Source organism: Phoenix dactylifera, chromosome 9, assembly GCF_009389715.1.
Source record: "Phoenix dactylifera cultivar Barhee BC4 chromosome 9, palm_55x_up_171113_PBpolish2nd_filt_p, whole genome shotgun sequence".
Taxonomy (NCBI): domain Eukaryota; kingdom Viridiplantae; phylum Streptophyta; class Magnoliopsida; order Arecales; family Arecaceae; genus Phoenix; species Phoenix dactylifera.
Window position 1 is genome coordinate 9,828,596 of NC_052400.1, and position 19,013 is coordinate 9,847,608.

General features: G+C 41.0%; 2 protein-coding genes and 1 non-coding gene across 8 annotated transcripts; 1 reads left to right on the forward strand and 2 right to left on the reverse strand.

Annotated features, from left to right (window-relative positions):
• Positions 1 to 249: 249 nt before the first annotated feature.
• Positions 250 to 6,106, reverse strand: LOC103709405 (pentatricopeptide repeat-containing protein At4g14050, mitochondrial). Of its 6 annotated transcripts, none has more exons than XM_026805544.2 (3): positions 4,044 to 6,106; positions 2,282 to 2,341; positions 250 to 2,210 (listed from the first exon to the last, which is right to left on the reverse strand). In XM_026805544.2, exon 1 carries the CDS (start codon positions 6,018 to 6,020, stop codon positions 4,173 to 4,175), a length of 1,848 nt encoding a protein of 615 aa, XP_026661345.2. In that variant the 5' UTR covers positions 6,021 to 6,106; the 3' UTR covers positions 250 to 2,210; positions 2,282 to 2,341; positions 4,044 to 4,172. The 6 variants fall into 6 exon arrangements, with proteins under 6 accessions (XP_026661345.2, XP_026661344.2, XP_026661343.2 ...); XM_026805543.2 differs by adding an exon at positions 3,906 to 3,962 and having other exon boundaries at positions 250 to 2,341; XM_026805542.2 differs by having other exon boundaries at positions 250 to 2,341.
• A 2,459-nt stretch (positions 6,107 to 8,565) lies between these two features.
• TRNAV-CAC lies at positions 8,566 to 8,639 on the forward strand. Its single transcript has one exon. It is a non-coding gene; the product is annotated as a tRNA-Val (tRNA).
• Positions 8,640 to 11,717: 3,078 nt separating this feature from the next.
• On the reverse strand, positions 11,718 to 15,315 carry LOC103709406 (probable glucan endo-1,3-beta-glucosidase A6). The gene is made up of 2 exons (XM_008794717.4): positions 13,208 to 15,315; positions 11,718 to 12,119 (listed from the first exon to the last, which is right to left on the reverse strand). Exons 1-2 carry the CDS (start codon positions 14,586 to 14,588, stop codon positions 12,088 to 12,090), a joined length of 1,413 nt encoding a protein of 470 aa, XP_008792939.1. The 5' UTR covers positions 14,589 to 15,315; the 3' UTR covers positions 11,718 to 12,087.
• Positions 15,316 to 19,013: the final 3,698 nt, after the last annotated feature.

Sequence of the window (19,013 nt, forward strand, 5' to 3'; positions counted from 1 at the left end):
TTATTTTTCTCTTTTCTGGGGAGATATGTTTTAAAGGCAGGAGCCCACCCATCTTCAATTATTTGGATAATTAAAACCAGCACGTCGTCTTTCCATGAAAAGAAAAAGAACAAGAAAGGAGGAATATCCAGCATCCCACCAGAAGGCAGGGGAAATCAGGAGTTAAGCCAAACAGGAAAGCCATCAAACAGTGATACCATCTAATTTGCGTTCTTTTAGTCTAACAATCTATTTTCAACCATAAATTCACGGAGCCCATCAAGCATGAGACACAACACCATTATTGTAATAAAATTTACACTGAGAGATCTAATTCACCTAATTTCCATGCACACATGAATGGATGCACACTTCATTTGTAATGCAAACTGAAGAGGCATGAGCAGAATCCTGTATAGTTTCGTTGCTTGTGCATATATAAAAGATTGTGACCCTCCATTGCAGATCATAAACACACTTAAGGTCACTGCAAAACATAAGCGCAGGCTTGATATTATATCCCTTAGTTTACTCTTCAGATTTTTCAGCACATTGCCCACCTAAAACAAAGATGAAAACATGGATTCCATGACCATGAGAACCTCTTCTAAAGGGGCACCACCAACACATGGAATCTGTCCTGGAAATCACCTTTTCCATTGTTCCAATTATCAACCTCCTATGTATCTCATTATAATCCTGAAAAATCTCTTTCTACTACAACTTTCGGGCAATTGCAGCAGTAGCTTTCTTATCAGATTGGGACGACTGTGCTCCAATTTCAACCTCCTACCCCACATATTCTTTAGAAAAGGAAGCTTTAGAGTGCTGCAGCCCTCGTGACATTCCTAGCTCACAGACTGCTTGAGACTTGCAAATGATACCCCTGATTCTTCATCACATGCTAACAATGGACATGAAGCAACGTGACGCAACTCCCATACCGATGCTGCAATGTGGCACTGAAGACACAAGCTCCCGGCACAGCTTCAGACCGATGGTGCAGGCAAATTGTGCACAGCTTCCGACACTGATTTAAAAATATCCAAGCCACAAAGAGAGGCAGCTTCAGGCAAGCACTGCAAGATGGCAATGATCCTCATCACCATAGTTTCCTTTTGGCCAAGACCAACAGTACATCCCACGACAACGTTGATCTCCTCCACCATCTTGACACCCAGGTGACAAACTTGGAAGGACTTGGCAGCTGCCTCCAGCATGTACTCGCTGGCGTTGTTCATCTGAGGCCTGACCACTGTGAGCATGGCATCAAGGCCAGCCGCTTAGGTTAGATTGGAGAGGATTCCCCATGATTGATTCCTCAAGAGAATGAGAGTCATGGCTACAAGAGTTTTAGGGATGAAAGGCAGGAGAACCTGCTCAGCAGCAGCATCCAGTTCCGGTTCATGCATCGCCACCTTATGGATGAATTTGACAAGAACGTGAAGCTCATAAGGCTTAAGCTGATGTCAGACAGGCATATCTTGTCCGACAGAGGGCCTGCATGGACATGCGAGCACCATAGATGAGCTGATGTTATGTTGCTTGTTCCCTGCTCTGAGGGAGGTGATCATTATCTGTTTCCTCAAGCAGAACCACCACTAACAGATCCGCAAAGCAACATCGCAAGTCAGCTGCTCATTCAAGGCTTATTTCTCTAATCTGTCTGCTCTCATGTTGCCCTCTGATGGCATCATCATGGTTCTGAGGCTTCTCCTCCGTCTTTGAGTTGTTGCCATCACAGCCAAAGAATAGGGGTTAGCAAAGAACCCCATACCCTAGCAAGGTCCTACTCTCCAGAAGCCTAGCTCTCAAAAAGGAAGACAAACTCATACCGCTGCTTCTAATCCTACTCTGCTACAACTTTTTTGAACTGAAGAGACCAATCCAAAGTGGAAGCTCAGCAGATCCTGACCACATCCACACTTCATAACCCAACCCCATAACCATGAAATGGAGCATTTAGACACCTCAAGTCAAGCTTATTCATTAACTTCAGTTCATTCACCTTTTGTAATTGTTCAAAATATTAATATTAGCCTTGAATGGCATAGAGGGGATTTATCTGCACGGAAAATATCACAAAGCACTCTTAGTACGTTCTATCTAGAACCACCATCAGACCAAGATCACACCATGGAGCCTCCTGCCTTTAAATATCTATAGCAGTAAATTATCATTCCTCAACATCCTCCAAAGAATCTAACTTCCAAGTACTTGTGCACATATTCCTGTAAACTTGGCGATGAAAATTGAGCCTCCCTCCATAGATTACAAACTAAGAGATTTCTTGGGTACTTACTTGAAACAATGGCCTCTGCTTCCACCGTATTGCTGCTCCTCACTATGTTGGCATCTACCCCTGCAATACAAATTAAAAATGTTATGATGAGATATCATTAAACTAGAGTAAAAAGTTATGAATGCTAAAATTAAATCCATTTGAATGCTGTTACTGCTGTTACTGATATTTATTTTTCCAACTTAATAAATGTTAAAATTCAATTCATTGAACTATTAGATTTATTCAAATCATTCGAGCATTAACATGTCCATTAACTGTCAAGCATGATCCTCAGCCATATTATCAAGGGTTGGCTATTGCGTTCTTGAGAGTGCAGCCAACATTCAATGCAACATAGCTATCAATCAAAATGGTTGTAATGTGGGCATATCTTGGTAGAGACATTTGCTTTAAGTTGTTCTGAAACTCACAATCGGGTAAAGTGATGCCCACTTTTCATGACGAATGTCATCCTGTCCCTATGTAATCTTATAAGACTGGACCGATTCACAAAGAGGTGCTGAATGATGACTATGACTATCTTCAATAATAATTTTGCATTGAAAGATAGGCATCATAAGCTTGGATTACATGGAAAACCGGTTCCAGCCATACAAAGACAGACTTGTGAGCCAATCATGGCCTCATGCATTGACTAGAAGGTTGGCTTCTATAAAATCAATCCCCATTTGCTAGAGAGATCACTTTGTTTAGTAAAATTTGAATACACGAACAGCAAGATTATTAAATAGTAAAAATATAAAGAGGAAAAAGGACAAGTAATTAGGATCTAACAGTATATAGACATGAACAGGATAAGTTTCACCGATCTCCTGAAAAGCACTAGTTAACTACTAAGACTGTACAGGACTAGCAATAACAATGAGGGGGGAAAGGACAACAAAGAACAATGCAAAAACTCAAGATACACAAGAAAGCTTTCCCAAGGACAAACTTAACACAAAGTGAGCCTGCAACAAGACAAGAATAACAAATCATCTCCTGCTATAGTATTGGCCAAGTGACAATATTATGCATCACTTTGCTCATGATTTCCTCTTTATGTTTGAAAGAGTTGCTGCAGACACCTAATGAAAGGAACCAACAAAAGTCTTTCGAAAACATGGCCACACAGAAAATCTCCTTTGTAGAGCAAGTAATGCTCAAAAACCTCCAGAAAAAGATCTACAAAATCAGGAGGGATTTGTGCATGGTATTCCCTTTAGAAGTGTCACTTACACATATTTTGACCTCTGAGCAAATGCAAAAAATGCTTAAGGCTTTTAAGATCAAGAAAAGCTTTACAAAAAATAAATAAATAAAGTGCAACATGCGCATCATATGATCACCGACACTCAAGTTTCTCATTCCTATCATTTGATTATTAAACAGTTAACTATCCTTTTTGTAATACATTGCACTAGTTGGGTGGGATTTATGGTCAAAATTTTTCATCTCGCCCACTTGTTGCATGCCAGAACTATCATCAAACAATGTTCATGTATACACTACTCATTCTACCAAGGACATTGCATGCAATCAGACTTAATGATAAGACTATTTGGTCAGGAATTTTAATGTCAATTGGCCATCTACTAGAATTCCATGCTACATATGAAGGCCTAGAAACAAATCATCTTACCAACAATGATTATATTAATTCTTCCCTGATCATTGTATTTTGGTATATGGAGTTCAGCTGCAATAAAGAACAAATTTCAGCTGAGTAAGATTTTTCAGATAGCCTCCAAGCAATATAAGGTGTCTCTGATATCCATACCTTCCAGTTGATAAGTTATTATGCATTTAATGTCCTTTTATGAAAAACTTGTTTGATGAGTTGATGCTGATCTTCTGATGATACTATTTTGTCTGGATAGAATTAATTTTTCATCATGGAATTCTTAGGTTACCAAAAATCACCACAAGAGCACTTTCCACCCTCAAAATGGTGAAAACGGGTGGCATCTCTCACAACAATCTCCTTCCTGATAATACTACTAATCAACTTCATTACTGTATGACAGTCACTGCAAACACGAATGTTCTTCACCACACGAATCACTGCTCCAGGAACTGACTTGAGTATCCCATAGGCAACAGCCAGCCTCTCACTATGCAAAAACAACTGCTGCTCCTTCTCATGCTCTTCCACGTCATGCATAACGGAACTGGTATCTGGAACATACCCTCTCTTCTTCATCTCCATAACCAACCGCTCAAGCAATTCAAGGATCTCATTTCTCATATTATGTGGCACTTCCCCAGCACGAAACAAACAGCTCTCCTTCCCTAATTCAACCCAACTATAACCTGGCTCTTTCCTGATCTCCATATTTGCCATCAACCTCCTGACAGTAGCCACATGCCCCCACTTCCCAGCAATGGCATATGTATTAGACAACAGTATATAAGTTGAAGGGTCTCTTGGTTTCAAGGCCAACAAATGATCAGCAATCCTATTGCTCCTCTGGGTGTCCCCATGCTTCTTACAAGAACTCAGTAGAGCAGCCCAAGTAGCTTCATCAGGTTCATATGGCATTGTTCTGATAACATCCTCTGCATCAGATAGGTGCCCCGACCGACTAAGAAGATCCAACAAACAAGTATAGTGTTGCAGCAAGGGCTTCATTCCATAGTCCCGGGTCATTGAATCAAAAAGTCCACGCCCTCTCTGGACCAAACCTGCATGGCTACAAGCATAGATCACCCCAACAAACGTCACCTCATTCGGCTTCACTCCAGCGAGAACCATTTCATCAAAAAGAGTCAGTGCAGCCTCAGCTCTCCCATGCTGAGCCTCTCCGACGACCATAGTTGTCCACGAGACAATATCCCGTGCTAAGATTCCCTCAAATACAGCTCTAGCCGAGTAAATATCGCTGCACTTTGCATACATGTCCACAAGAGAATTGCCTACAATCATGCTCGATTCATATCCTAGACCCACCACGAGACAATGTAACTGCTTGCCAAGTTCAAGCGAGGCCAGGTGAGAAGAAGCACCAATAATACTTGATAGGATGAAGGAATCTTCTATTTGAACACCTTCTCTTCTCATCTCAACAAATAACTTCACAGAGCCAAAGCTATCGCCGCTCTGTATGAACCCTGAAATCAAAGCAGTCCACACGAATACGTTCTTCTCCGGCATTTGCCGAAAAAGCTCCAAAGCCTCCACTTTTCGGCCATTGGACGCATACCCGGAGACCATAGCTGTCCAGGAGACGCAATTCTTGTGGAGGATAGTGTCGAAGACCTTGCGGGCGTCGTCAGGGGCGCCACACCGGGAGTACATGTCAACGAGGGAGGACTTAACGACATCGTCTCCTGAGAGCAATGGCGAAGAGAGGAATTGGGCGTGGGCTTGCCTGCCCAGGCGAATGGAGGCAAGGCGAGAAGAGGTCTTGACGAGGGTGGCGAGGATGAACCCGTCGAGAGGGATACGGTCGACGGCAAGCATCTGGCAGAAGAGGGGGAGAGCATCGGAAGGGCGGTCGGAGTGGGAGAAAGCCGCGAGGATGGCGGAGTAGAGGAAGGGATCGCGGTGAGGAGTTTCGTCGAAGAGGTTGTGGGCGGCGGGGAGGAGGCCGCAGTGGGCGTAGGCGGTGAGGAGGGCGACGGGGAAGGGGGGGAGATGGCGGAGGCCGGACTTAAGTAGTTGGGCGTGGAGCTGGCGGCAGAGAGCGGGGAAGCGCCGGAGTCCTGCGGAGCGGAGGAGTGCGGCGAGGCGGGGGACGGCGGTGGAGACGGGCATTCGATCCTAGGGCGGAGAACCGGTGAACCGGGCACCTGCCGGTCCAAAGGTTTTTGCCCTTTTTTTTTTGCGCTAAAATAAATACCTCGTTGATCACGATTCACGAACCCATTGGAGTTTTAATTTAAAAATAATAATAATATTTTTATTCTCTAAGTGTTATTTGATCTAATGCTTTAAGATTTTTTTTTGTTAGAAAAAAGTTGCAATTTTGTAGAAGAAAATATCGATTTCCAAAAAATATAGTATTTCTAAAGTATTACGTATCTTTAGAATCATTGCGTCTATACAGGCATTCGAATAGAATCTATAAATAAACTTGCACACTTTTTTTTACTCTAAAATTGATATTGAGATTGCTTCTAGGATAAAGACTGCTTCCACAGTGCACTTTCTTCTTTTCCATCCTTTTTCTTCTACTTTTTTTGAGAGGGGGCAATTGAAAAAGTCTTTCAGATCAAGCTTTCCAGCGATTATGCTCGTTAAAGAAGTATTAGGCTGAATCAAGCTATTATACCTTGCAGACGAAATTACTGTAGACCCGCACGTAGGAAGTGAATCACATTTTTATAGTAGTATTGATTATACATCTGGATCCATGCAAGCTTTCTACCAATTGGTTTTCAAATTTTTTTGTAGATATAAAGTTTTATTTACATTTATTATTTTATATCACAAGTAGCAATTTCTAGCAAGAGGGTTTGAATCCATTAACAAGAAGTTTAATTAAAGGCCTAGCACACATTACACAAGAAGTCTTGTTCCATTGTAGTAGAAGATAGACATGCTCATAAAAATAGCGTACACCTCTACCAAATCAAAACCTAAAATATGGTAAAAGTATTCGTGAACCCCACACGAAAACCATCAGGACTGGGAGATTTTGGATGAGTCAAGGCTCAAAGAGTCTCCTTGATTTCCAAATCAATAGCTAATTGGTGCGTGTGAGGGTCGTTATCCAGTAAATCAAGTGTCCTCATCAATTTCCCATAAATCAGAATAGAAAGCAAGAAATTCATGCTCAATATAATGTCCTCATCAATATGTACGTACCTGAAAGAATCTAATACTTGTATTGCCTCCATACACCCATTTCAATTGCGAGTTTTGCTTTCACTTCATCTAGATTTTGTGTCAAACATTAGCACACTTATTAGCAACATCCGATATATTTTCAAGTTAACATAGACCATGGCTATTTCAGTATGCGAGGTTAGATTGATGAGACACATATGAAAGCCATAAGCATAGAGCTCAAAGCCTCTGATGAATTCTCAAACTTGAGCTTATTCAGACCAAAAGGCCTCAAATTGAAATTGCTTGTGTTGCAGGCAACGTTATTCATGTCAAATGAAACATTAGTTTGTTTCAATAGCATGCAACAAAACCAATGTGTTGGCACAGATTATCCGGGACAATATATTCCAATATATTCCAAAGTTACTCATTCCCTATTTTAAATTAATGTTTGACTCACTAGATATACAGATTAGTATCTTAAAGTATAATTAGTCTCAAAATTTACTATACTTGCCAAGATATCCATAACTCGCTTCCTTAAATACCATCAGAGATCCTATAATATCTTGGCCTTTCCTCTCAGGTGTGGATCTGTGTCTCGGCCAAGATAACTTGAAATCTCGGTGCATCATGATCTCAACTATGTACCTACTATGTTGACTTAGATCTCTGGATTTATAAAAAAAGAATCCTTGCTCATTGGTGCATTCATGTATTCCAGTTAAGAATTAAAAAGATATATTTTAACACATTACGAGCCAAATGCATGATCCCGCAGATAGAAAAGAGAAAAACGAAGGGTTATTATGTAGGGTTCAATCCAAAAATATCCAACTCTAGCTAAACCCTGGTAATTATTACACCATGTGAAAGGAGAACCGGTGAAACCTACATGATGAAATGCATGAGCATGCACAAAATGGCATTTTTTCTAGTTCAACTAAAGCCCGACCCTGCCATGTTTTTTTTTTTTGTCATGTATAAATAATATAGTGTTAAAATCACCAATCATCAAGATAGGGGTATTAAGTGATAGAAGCTTAATAAGTTCATGCCATAAGTCAGGTTGTTCGCTTCGTCGCTGCAAAAGGGATACGAGAGAGGAGCTATAAAACATAGCCTAAGTTAGTGAGAATGATATGTATAGCTTATTAGATAGGAGGTACAAGTAATCAGCCCTATCTCTCTTCTCCATGTGACAATGATGCACCCTAAAGTTCTTATCACTAGGAGGTAATTTCGATCAAAAGAGACGCAAATAAAGTTAGCTCTACAAGTATTAACATGAGTATCAACTAAAACTAGAATATAATAAGTTATATAAGTTATGCAAAGTAATTAAAGAACATAAAAATTAGGTATCTTTCATAGACACCCCTCTCCAAAACTAATTTCCAAGATAATTGAGGGATAGGAATTTGAAATTTGATGCCCATTCACCAACCTAGTCAGTGAATTCAAACATTGAAGTCTGCCCGTGTAAAGATATTAATTATCCTTATCAGTTCTATTCTTCACAACAGCTGTCTGGGTGGTGTAGTTGGTTATCACGCTAGTCTCACACACTAGAGGCCCCCGGTTCGAACCCGGGCTCAGACAGATTGTTTTTTATTTGTTTATTGATTTTCCTTTTTAACTTTTTGGAAATTAATTTGAGGTTTAAGAATTTAGGATTGGCGTAAAATTTCGGGATTGATAAGTGTATTTAAGCATGCACACAATCCACATAGCAAGCATTATCAAGCCCTTTCTTTGAATAATGCTATATTAAGAATTAATAAATGTCAGTTGGCATTTTCACCATTATCTTTTTAAAACTTAAATCTTCATATTTATTTCAAAATATAATCTAACTACCTAAACAAAAACATAATTTATCTTATCATTTCATTAATAGTGACAATAGTGGTCATTTTAACAATTATAATGAAAATAAAGGTTCCTTATGTGATTAGTAGCTTTCTTCTTCCCCTATAATTAGAAAAAAAATTTAGAAATAATTGTTTGAAAAAAACTTATAAAAATAAAGAAATACTAAACTTTTTTTTTTTTTGTACAACAGCGGCTCACACCTTACGGGTGTGAATACGGCCAGCAAAATCCGAAAACAACAAAGCAGAGAAGGAGTCCAGCACTGTGTCGTGCTCCCTCCAAACAAAACATCTAGAATGGTGAACCACATAGGAAGCAACCCAGTCAGCTGCACTATTCACTTTTCTATAGATGTGTGAAGTCTGATGAGCACTACACTCCTACAATAGTCCGCAAATGTCAAATAGCAACAGCCTGCCATCGCCTGCACGTCTCCGACCCCTGATCCAATCAATCACTGTGGCCGAGTCGCTTTCAAGGATAATCCGGTCCGCTCCGAGTGTCCGTCGGGCATGGAATATGCCCTTCTAGGCGGCTTTGAGCTCCACACAAACCACCGAGGAGTCGAAAATCTGCTGGCCTTCCGTCGCCACTAGTCTAGAGTCACGGTCTCTGATGACGAAACCCACGCCTCCGCCTCTTCCGTCACCGTTTGGAAAATACAGCTTGCACCCTCTAGTTTTCATTGGTTACAATTAAACCACCTTTGCTTTAAAAAAGTCTCAACTAAACCATGTAGTTACTATTTTGACATTAGTTATTCTTCTGTCCATCTTCTTGAAGTAGATCTCACTAAATTGCTCATTTGACCATTGCTTTAACCCACAGGGATAGGGAGAGTTAGGGAAAACAATCATAAGGAGCCCATCATTTTGATCAGGAGAGGTAGTGAAAGAGAGGCAGGGGAAAATCAAGTGAGATTGCCATAGAAGATATCCTTAAGCAATCTCATTCATCTATGTCGACATTATGGAAGAACTCCACTTCTGACTTTGTAAACAGCTGCAAGTGTAGGCCAACGCTTCTTTGGTTGCTCCATGTATGAGGTTTGTGGAAGCTTTGTTGGTTTCTCCCTCCAAATTTGTTTTTTTGATTTTTTCTCCTATTTGGTAATATAAGCCAGCAAGTTACATGTCCACCAAAAGGATATACCTAAATCTTTCCTCCATATTTATTTGGAGGAAGAGGTTACATGTCCTCCTCCTTGTATATTTCAACAAGTTGCTTGCTTATTGGCTGAAGAAATCTCTCTATGTCAAAAAAGCATCAAGATAATGTTTTTCTGAATTTGCAAAAGCCTTGATTACTACAGGATTCTAACAATTTTTCAATAATGTTTTTCTTAGATTATGCCAATGAGATTATCACTATGGGTAATGAACCTACAATTAATCAACTCAAGGCCTTCCTTCAGCAGCAGTTCCAACATCAAGGACATAGGAAATTAAAGTAGTTTCTTAGCACCAAGGTGGCTAGGTCAAACAATGGCATTTTTTTTTTTTTTTTGAACCAAACGGAAGTATACTTTAGAAATTCTTGATGACCTACCAGATCTCTGCAATTCGTGATTTTCTAATGGAGCAGCATCTTCACCTTGGTCATTTTGGCAATCTCTTTAATGATCCAAGTCATTACTGAGGCTCATGGTTTAGGAGGCTTATCCATCTCTCTGTACTCAGTCCTTAGCAAATTTATGCATAAACGCTGTAAATGCACATGGATGCTGCGATGCATTTATGATGCTATCTTAAAAAACACACCAGGTCAAGGAACTCTTTTCTCAGCCATTAATAACCTCCATCCATCTTTCCCACGAAGATTCTAATTGGGTATCTTGTTCTATAACTTGAAGTTCAGCCAGTGGGTGCTATACATTTTTTAGACGATATGTCCCAAATCCCAATCTCACCGAAAACCAAGAGACAAATTATGCTATCACGATCTTTTACTGAAGCTGAATATCGATCTATTGCTGCTGCATGTTGTGAACTTATATGGCTTAAATATCTCCTCTTTGATCTAGGGATATCACATTGCGAACCTTTGTCTTTCTTTTGTAAGAATCAAAGTGTACTTTATATTGCAGCTAACCCTGTATTTTGTGGACAGACCAAAAATATAGAATTGGATCGACACATTGTTCATGAAAAAATTCAGAATGGTTTGATTGCAACTAAATATGCTCCTATTAATCAGTAACCGGCAGGCATCTTTAAGAAGCCATTTGGCAAGACAATTTCAATTTCTAATATCCAAGTTGGGCATTCAAAATCTTCATGTTACAACTTAAGGGGGCATATTAATAGATAATAAGATATCTAGGAATAGTTAGGAGTAATAAGATTTATCACAACAATTTTTGTTGCAATTATCCCGATAGTTTTTGCTATAACTCTCCAACCAATTTTGTTGTGACCTAATTGTATGTACTCATCCCCATTTACATATGTTGTTTGTGTGTCAATCAACCAAATCACTTTTCCCACTTCGCATATGTTGAATAGCATTTGTATTTTCTTATCCTTGGAGAATCCAAGCAAAAGTTTTATGTATGTATGCATGTACATAAGAATGGTTTTTATTTTTGATGGACGTATGTACATAAGTATGTTGGCATATTACTATTTAAGTATGTAATAAATTTGAATAATTTAAGAAAAAAAACTAATTACAATGATTGCTACTGGTTGATATAACGATATTTATTATGAATCCGGGTTTGCCTTATTGGTCACATCCCTCTACTTATCATTTAGAGTAACATATTAGTAAGGAAAGGCAATATTAGACAAAAAAAAAAAGAAATACTTAAAAGTGTAATTGCAGCTTAATATTAAGCTCCCATAATGCCCAATGGAGTCCATGATTTGATCAGTCTCAATCAGCTAAAACTTCAATACAATGCCCAATAAATATTCTCTCTCTTCCCCTCCGACACCGATATGTTACGATAGCCAGCAATCAATAACCAAACTGTCTTCAAGTTTTATTTATAACGAGTCATCAAGATATCCACCAGAGAACAAGATTCAAATTCGTCTAAATGAGTTAGTAAGAACCTCAACAAGATGCCACACATTCCCCTTCCCTCACTCTCTTTTTCTTCCACCACCCAAACTCTCAACACAGCTCAAAAAGAACCATCTCCGGCCTAAATGGAATATGTGAATTCTCTTCAGTTACTTGGATATTTGCAAGATCCATGGCCTGCACAAACCACCAAATATTCGGATAAATTGCATCAAAATCAGTACTGTACGAAAAAGAAAAGGACTTTTAACTTTAATAAGATCTTTCTTTTTGAAAGCCCCATGAATCTTCGCTCTGCCATACATTTCATAGAAACAGATGAACAACATTATAATAGAGGACACAACGGTCACTAATGATACATCAATCGTACATGTTTTTTTGGAGACAGGTTGTTGAGCTGTCCCTGTTGCAAACGATTGATATGTCGAACGGATACCTCTTCCACTACGGCAAACATAAGACGGGGATGTGGGGCATCAAAAGTTGACGGATTTTGTGCTAACCAAAAAAATTCTATATTTAATCCTAAATAAAGCCTTTACCCATATATATATAAGAAGTTGGAGTCACGGTCCACTTAACCTCATGCATTATCTAGTTTAGTAAAAATAACCATTAGTCAGGCTGCAAACTTTTTGTTAGCACATGTGAGGTGCGATGTCATTTTTCTATAGCTCAAAAATAAAGTGCTTGGTAGGTGCCACCTTCTATTTTGAAATATTCGGACCATAGTTAGCGGCAATATAGCTTATGTGGGTTGAAAAAAAGGGAGTTGCCTAGAGCACTCCAAAGCTTACTATTTTTTTGTTTTTTTAGATGGCTCACTCGCATGTAGTGTGCCGAATCAATCTAAAAGTTTAAAAAATTTTGATGCCAGAAATGCAAAGTTATGTCACCAAAAAACATGACATCCCGCCCCAAAATTCAGCCTTATTTTTTGTTTTTTTTTTTGGCATATAGTCTCTGTTTTTATATATTAATTATACATGGCGCGTCTTCCCAAAACTCAGTACTTTAAGCTTTCAACATAATATGTTTATTAGTTCCCATGCCTCTCCCCCACTCAGCCTAGAGTTTTTGAGATATTTGGGTTTCTCAATATTATTATTATTAGGTTCAAACTTTTTAATTATAATTCAAACTTGATAATAATAATGTCAAGCATAAATGGTCAACTAACTAAAAACTCAAAAAAAAAAAAAAAAAAAACAGAAGAAATATGCTAATATTAGGAACCAGAAAGAAAAGAGTATCGGACTTACTTGGATCCTGGGCGGTCTGCACGGCGAGCCCGTTAAAGTAGCAGGTGCCGCCGGACCGCCGAAACTGCTGCCAGTACGAGTTGAACGCGTAGCTGGCGTGCGCCGTCGGCGAGGCCGGCCGGTAGCACGGCCCGCCGGGCTGGATCGCGTCGCACGTGCCCTTCCCCTGCCCGCACGCGTACGCGATCGCCGCCCCGACCTCCGTCGCATTCGCACCTTTCTTCCCTCCTCCAAACACACACCAGATCTTCCCCTTGTACGGCTCGTTGTTCTCCGGCGCCGGCAGCGGACCGTACGATGCGTCCGGCCTCCGGCCGGTGAGGTCCACCTCGTAGACCCTTGTGGCGTTCGGGTAGAGCAGCCCCCAGTGCCGCTCCGTCCCCGGCCCGGGCTTTTGGTTCTCGTTGTAGAGCGCGAAGACGAACACCGGCATCACGGCTCCCGGCCGCGCCGGCGTCCCCAACGCCGGCCGCTTCGAGAGCCGCCGGGCTAGGTTCCGGTTGTACGTCGCCGCGTTGTATATATTCGCCCCGATCTGGTCCAGATCGCCGGCGTTGGGCCACCCGGTCTCGGCGATGGCTAGCCGGACTCCGCCGAACCCTAGCTTCGCCATGGCCGCCACAACGGAGTCCAGCATCTGGTCGAGTAGGTTGGTGTAGGTGAGATGGGTTCCGGGATCGAGGTAATTGGTGGCGGAATTGCCTCGGAAGAGGGCGTAATCGAGGGAGACGGTGGAGGGACTGGAGGCCCAGGCGAAGTACGGGTAGACGTCGACGAAGTAGAAGGAGCGGGTGCGGTTGGCGAAGCGAAGGAGGGGCCGGATAACGGTGCCGGCGATGTCGTCGCGGAACTCGCCGGCGGAGGGTGGGAAGGAGGTCTTGAGGGAGTCCATGGCGAGGGTGGTGCCGACCTTGACGTCGCGGATGGAGCGGGCGCGGAGGGCGCGGTGGAGGTTGGCCATGGCGGGGACGAGGGAGGGCCAGGAGGATTTGACGGAGTAGTCGGAGAGGACCTCGTTGCCGACGAGGAGGAAGCGGATGCGGGCCTGGGGGTAGAAGGGGAGGAGGTTGGCGGCGAGCCAGGCGTCGGCGAGGGACCGGTTCGCGGCGAGGGAGGGGAAGACCTGGTTGGGGACCATGATGGAGACACGGAGACGGGTGCCGGCGAGGGCCCGGAGGATGGCGGGGTTGGCGTCATAGATCTTGACGGCGCCGGCGCGGAGGGACTGGAGGAAGCCGATGGAGCGGGCGGCCGAGGGCAGGTCGTCGCCCAACGTGCCGTAGTTCACACCCAGCTTGGCGAAGCTCCCACCTTGCGCTGTCCCGAAGAAGAAAAGAAGAAAACAAAACAAAGCATTTCTTGGTGAGTAGAAACAGAGCATACAAAGTCCTGAAAGGCAAAGGAAAACAGAGCATTGGAATTTAGAGTGCGGAAAAAAACAGGGAACTTGTGCTTGTGCTTGGCTTTTGGGAGAGAAAAGAAGCAGTCAAGAGGAACTCGTGCTGCCCAAAAGACAGCCTGAAACTTCTGCAGTCCAAGTGGAAGCGAGCAAAAAAAAAGGTGCATTTGAGAGGGTGAAGATACAAACTTGTGCTGTTCCAAAGCAAAAGAAACAGGAAAACAAGAGACTGGGGAGAAATGAAATATTAGAAACAAAATATTGGATAAAGATGAGGACAGGAGTTTAGGAGAAATAGGAAGAAGAAAGTGAGCGTTGCTTACCCGGGGAAGGGATGGTGGAGAGGAAGAAGAGGAGGAGGAGAGGAAGGAAGGCCATTTCTCTTTTTCCTCCTGGGCTGGCTTCAAGTTCTTCTTCACCGCTTAGAGCCTTTTTAAGGTGGAGTAAAAGTAGGAATAGGGGTGGAAGAAATGCTGAAAGTGTGGATGCGAGGAAAGATGGTTTGTTTTCCCTTTGTTTACTTCTTTGGGGAAGGGGAGGGAGGAGAGGAGGGAAAGAGTTTTGAAGGCAGGCAGAGAAGTTGAGCTACTTCGTATTCCTAAGCAGAAAGAGGAGTCAAGAGGAAGATAGGTTGTTTAGATTAGAGGTCTCCACATGGAATAAAGTATTCCAGGCTCCAGAGCCATAAATATGCTCGGCACGGCAACAGATAGAAAGAGCTAAGAAGAGTCCTTTCTCTTTCTCTGGCTCTCTTTTTTTTCTTTTTTTCTTTTTTTCTTTTCTTTTTTTGCTTGCTAAAAGAGGCGTTTCATGCATACAACGGGTACGAATACGCCCAATAATTCTTTGGCTCTCTTCGGATGTTCTTTTTCTTTATTCCCTTCCGGTGATGAATGACATGGAAGGGCCATTCTGTTTGGAGGGAGGCACTGTCGCTCTACTTTTTTCCACCGTGTCGAGTAGCGGACAAAGGGACGCGGTTTGGATCCGTTGCGATCCAACAATACACGACAAGACTTGGTCAACGCGTCCGACCAGGCGACATGGGCCGCTTCACGCGCACGGCACGAGAAGCACATGGGCCGCGATCTAAAGAACGATGGCCCGAGATCCAAGGGGGCTGGGCTGCATGAAGAGAGCATGAGAAATATCTTATGAGCCTTTAGAAATTCTATAATGCTTGATCTCGTCGGACTGAATTACTTGACTCCAGGTCTTCATTTTTAGCAATTCTTTAATGCTCGATCTCCTTGGCATGAATGATTTGACTCCACGTCTTCATTGCCGAAACTGGATGTGGAATCGAAGCAGTTCTCTTTAACCATTCCTACTTGCAAAGCACACCCATTGCTTTTGGTTTACTTCTCGCTCCAGATCTCCCTCCCCAACAATTTTTAGGCTATATCACCTGTTTGATGTTTATAGTTCTTTTCTGCTAGTAATCTTTTTGTGATAGGGTGGTCAGAGAATCCAACACATTTCATGACTTGGTCTTCAACCGAGCCATTTGATGCAATTTATTAATTTCACAAGCTAATAATTTCATTAGAGAAGAATACTAGCTCCCAAAACTGTGCAGCGGCTCATATTCTTCCCCAGTTAGTAAGCCAATTTGCCGCCGGATTTGGTTCTTGATGAACATGTTGCAGATTGCGTTATTGAGAAAGATATAGCAGAGAGATTGAGTTTTGCTTTCATGTAGTGCATGCATGCCTTTGCCAGGATGGCAGCCTCCACTGAATTCCTTCCAAATGGTTCATGCACCAGATAACCTATCACCACTTATAGCAAACCATCAATATTAAACTTGGCAAAATCAAAGAGTTTTGAGGTCCTACTTAAAATCTAAATGTGAGATTGCTTGTATGCTTTTTTTTTCAGTTATATGGACATAAGATTTTTTTTTTTTTTTTTTTGAGATGAAGGGAAGTTTAGCCACCCAAAATTTATTCAATTGACATAAATTATAGAGTCAAATTTGAAGAGAGAGTAGAAAACTAGGAGAACTGAGAAGTATTCAGTTCCTACAGATCAATCATAAGAAGAATAGAGCAAGAAAAAGGTATGAAAAAAATCATAAAATCATAAGAAGAACCATATAATATTTCTCTTCACTCACGCGTCGCTTATTTTGGTGATGAGTATATGATAAAAATCACAAAATACATCTTTTGCAAAGAAGTTATAGCTATGAAAATGTAAAGCACATATGTAAGAAGAGTAAAAGAAGTAAAAAGATTGAGAACGGTGTACAGCGCAAGACACAAAAATAGGGTTAAACAGCCTTGCCACCAGTAAATTCCTGAATTCTTAAATTATAACATTCAAGTTTTTTCTACGATATATAGTCTTTCTACATACATCATCTGCTCGTATGTTATATTATTGAACTTTTGCGATAATCTAAGACTTGCTTTCCTAGTTATGTGATATAAAAGCATAAACTCAGCATCCATTGATGTTTCCTTAAGCTGCCAGTTCAACCACACATATCCGACCCTTGGATTATATCGATGTTTTTCTCTTTCTAATCCCTTTTTTTGTAGATCAAAGTTCTCGATGTTTATTATATCTTTGTGATCTCATTTTATTTTGTGGCACAGCATGTGTTAGACATTTTATGTAATCCACCCTACGAATGGATGTCGCTTGATTAGATGATCATGGTGATCTATAATTCCAATACATGAGTGTTAAGATCATAATAGAGGATAACCAAACTGCCTAATTGATCCTATTTGGTTCCATATCTGTACTAAGCAGTGTATGCATTAAATAGGAGATGGGCTGAAATGCTAAAATCATAAAGCAGCAGGCAACAGTCAGGAGAAGGTCTTAAAAGAACATAGAATTAGATGAGAAAAGGCTGTTAGAAACACAATCAGGGGCAGCATGAAACCATAATTTTGGGAACTCCTGATTGTATCAAAATGATGCAAAAAAAGTATGCATCTGTTATTTTTTTAAATAAGAACCATTTAAAAATCTGATACAAACTTCAATATTTCATTAGATGAGTTATTACTACAGACAGATAAAAAGATTGCAAGCTGAGTACCAGAAAAAAATTTATAAAATTGAAAGGTGTGCATTTTGTTCGATATTCATATGTTACAAATTGATGTGGACACAGGGCGAGGTGGGCTGACGGTGAATCCGAACTTCTTTGTTGTTATTTCGGGGCTGAACCTGATGGCCCTTCGCTGGCTCATGAGATGAGGTCTCCCGGCGGGCAATGCACTTCTGATATAACAGCTTCTCTAGAGTACAATGGAATGCAAAAATAAATTCATGACAAATGGGCTGGGGGCATCGTACTGCAAGACCCTTCAATTGACTTCTTGTGAGTCTAGCGAGAATGGTGGTATGGATTCTCGCGTCCTCCTCCGTTCAAGTCTTGATATTCTCGTCAGACTAAGAATTCAAATCCATTCAAATCTAATCATAATTAAGCACCACGATTGGCCCATAGTTAGCTTTTATAAATCTGTGTTGCAGTATTTTTAATCCACATAGGCTAATGAGCCGAATTTTCTTGGTTACTATTTGTCACAATCCAAGATCTCACCCAAAAATTTAGCCGGAAGGTGTTCTTTAGGTTCCTTAGTTCTGTATAAGTACCCAAGATCTTCTCGGCAAATAACCGATGTGAGACTAAACACACGCCTGCAAGGTTCTCAGAGCGAGAGAACCAATATTTACTATGCATGGTTTCTAGGTTGGATAATGTTAGTAATTGATCATCTGAACTTGTTAACTACAAAGGCCATGTACTCTATTATCTTCTAGCACTTTATGTATGCTCTCTCCTAACTCAAAAAACATCACCATTAATAGCCTCTTTTTTCTCGGAAAACATGCTTTCTTCATTGATCATTATCAAAATCATGCCTTATCATCAATTATCATTAAAATGCACAATAATTCGAACAATGTTGCGATCCAAGGAAACTGAAAATAGAGAGCAAATTAAAGATAGAAAAAACAAACAAAAACCTATGATCACCATTGTTTGTTCATTACAATCCTCATCATAAAAAATCAATAAGCATTCAAAACAGTTCAATGATTAAAGAAAGCCAAAAATAAATGGCAAACTTCTGGTCAGCAATACCAAAGAAGAAACATAGCTGATGTCTTTCATTGCTCCCCTTCTTTGGCATGATGCTGATTTTGTTGCATTCACGCCACACTCACCTTATTCCTAGTACCTGTAGTGAGGGGGCTTGCAAGGGCCCTCAATTTGAACACTGATGTACTCAGCTGGCATATAGATGCTGGAAAAGCTTAAAGGCTGATGAAATTCTAATGATGACTTCTAAATGTCTACGGCCATTGTCGGAGCAGAATTTAAAGATGATGAACAATGGAATCTCCAGAAATTATTAGCATAAAATGTGTGGAATA

What these genes read in the sequence shown, in the direction of transcription:
- LOC103709405 (XM_026805544.2), bottom strand. Translation starts at nt 6,020, where the DNA reads ATGCCCGTCTCCACCGCCGTCCCCCGCCTCGCCGCACTCCTCCGCTCC.
- LOC103709406 (XM_008794717.4), bottom strand. Translation starts at nt 14,588, where the DNA reads ATGCTCTGTTTCTACTCACCAAGAAATGCTTTGTTTTGTTTTCTTCTT. An exon ending in GCAGACCGCCCAGGATCCAA is followed by an intron (nt 12,120 to 13,207) that starts GTAAGTCCGATA and finishes TGGTTTGTGCAG; the next exon opens with GCCATGGATCTTGCAAATAT.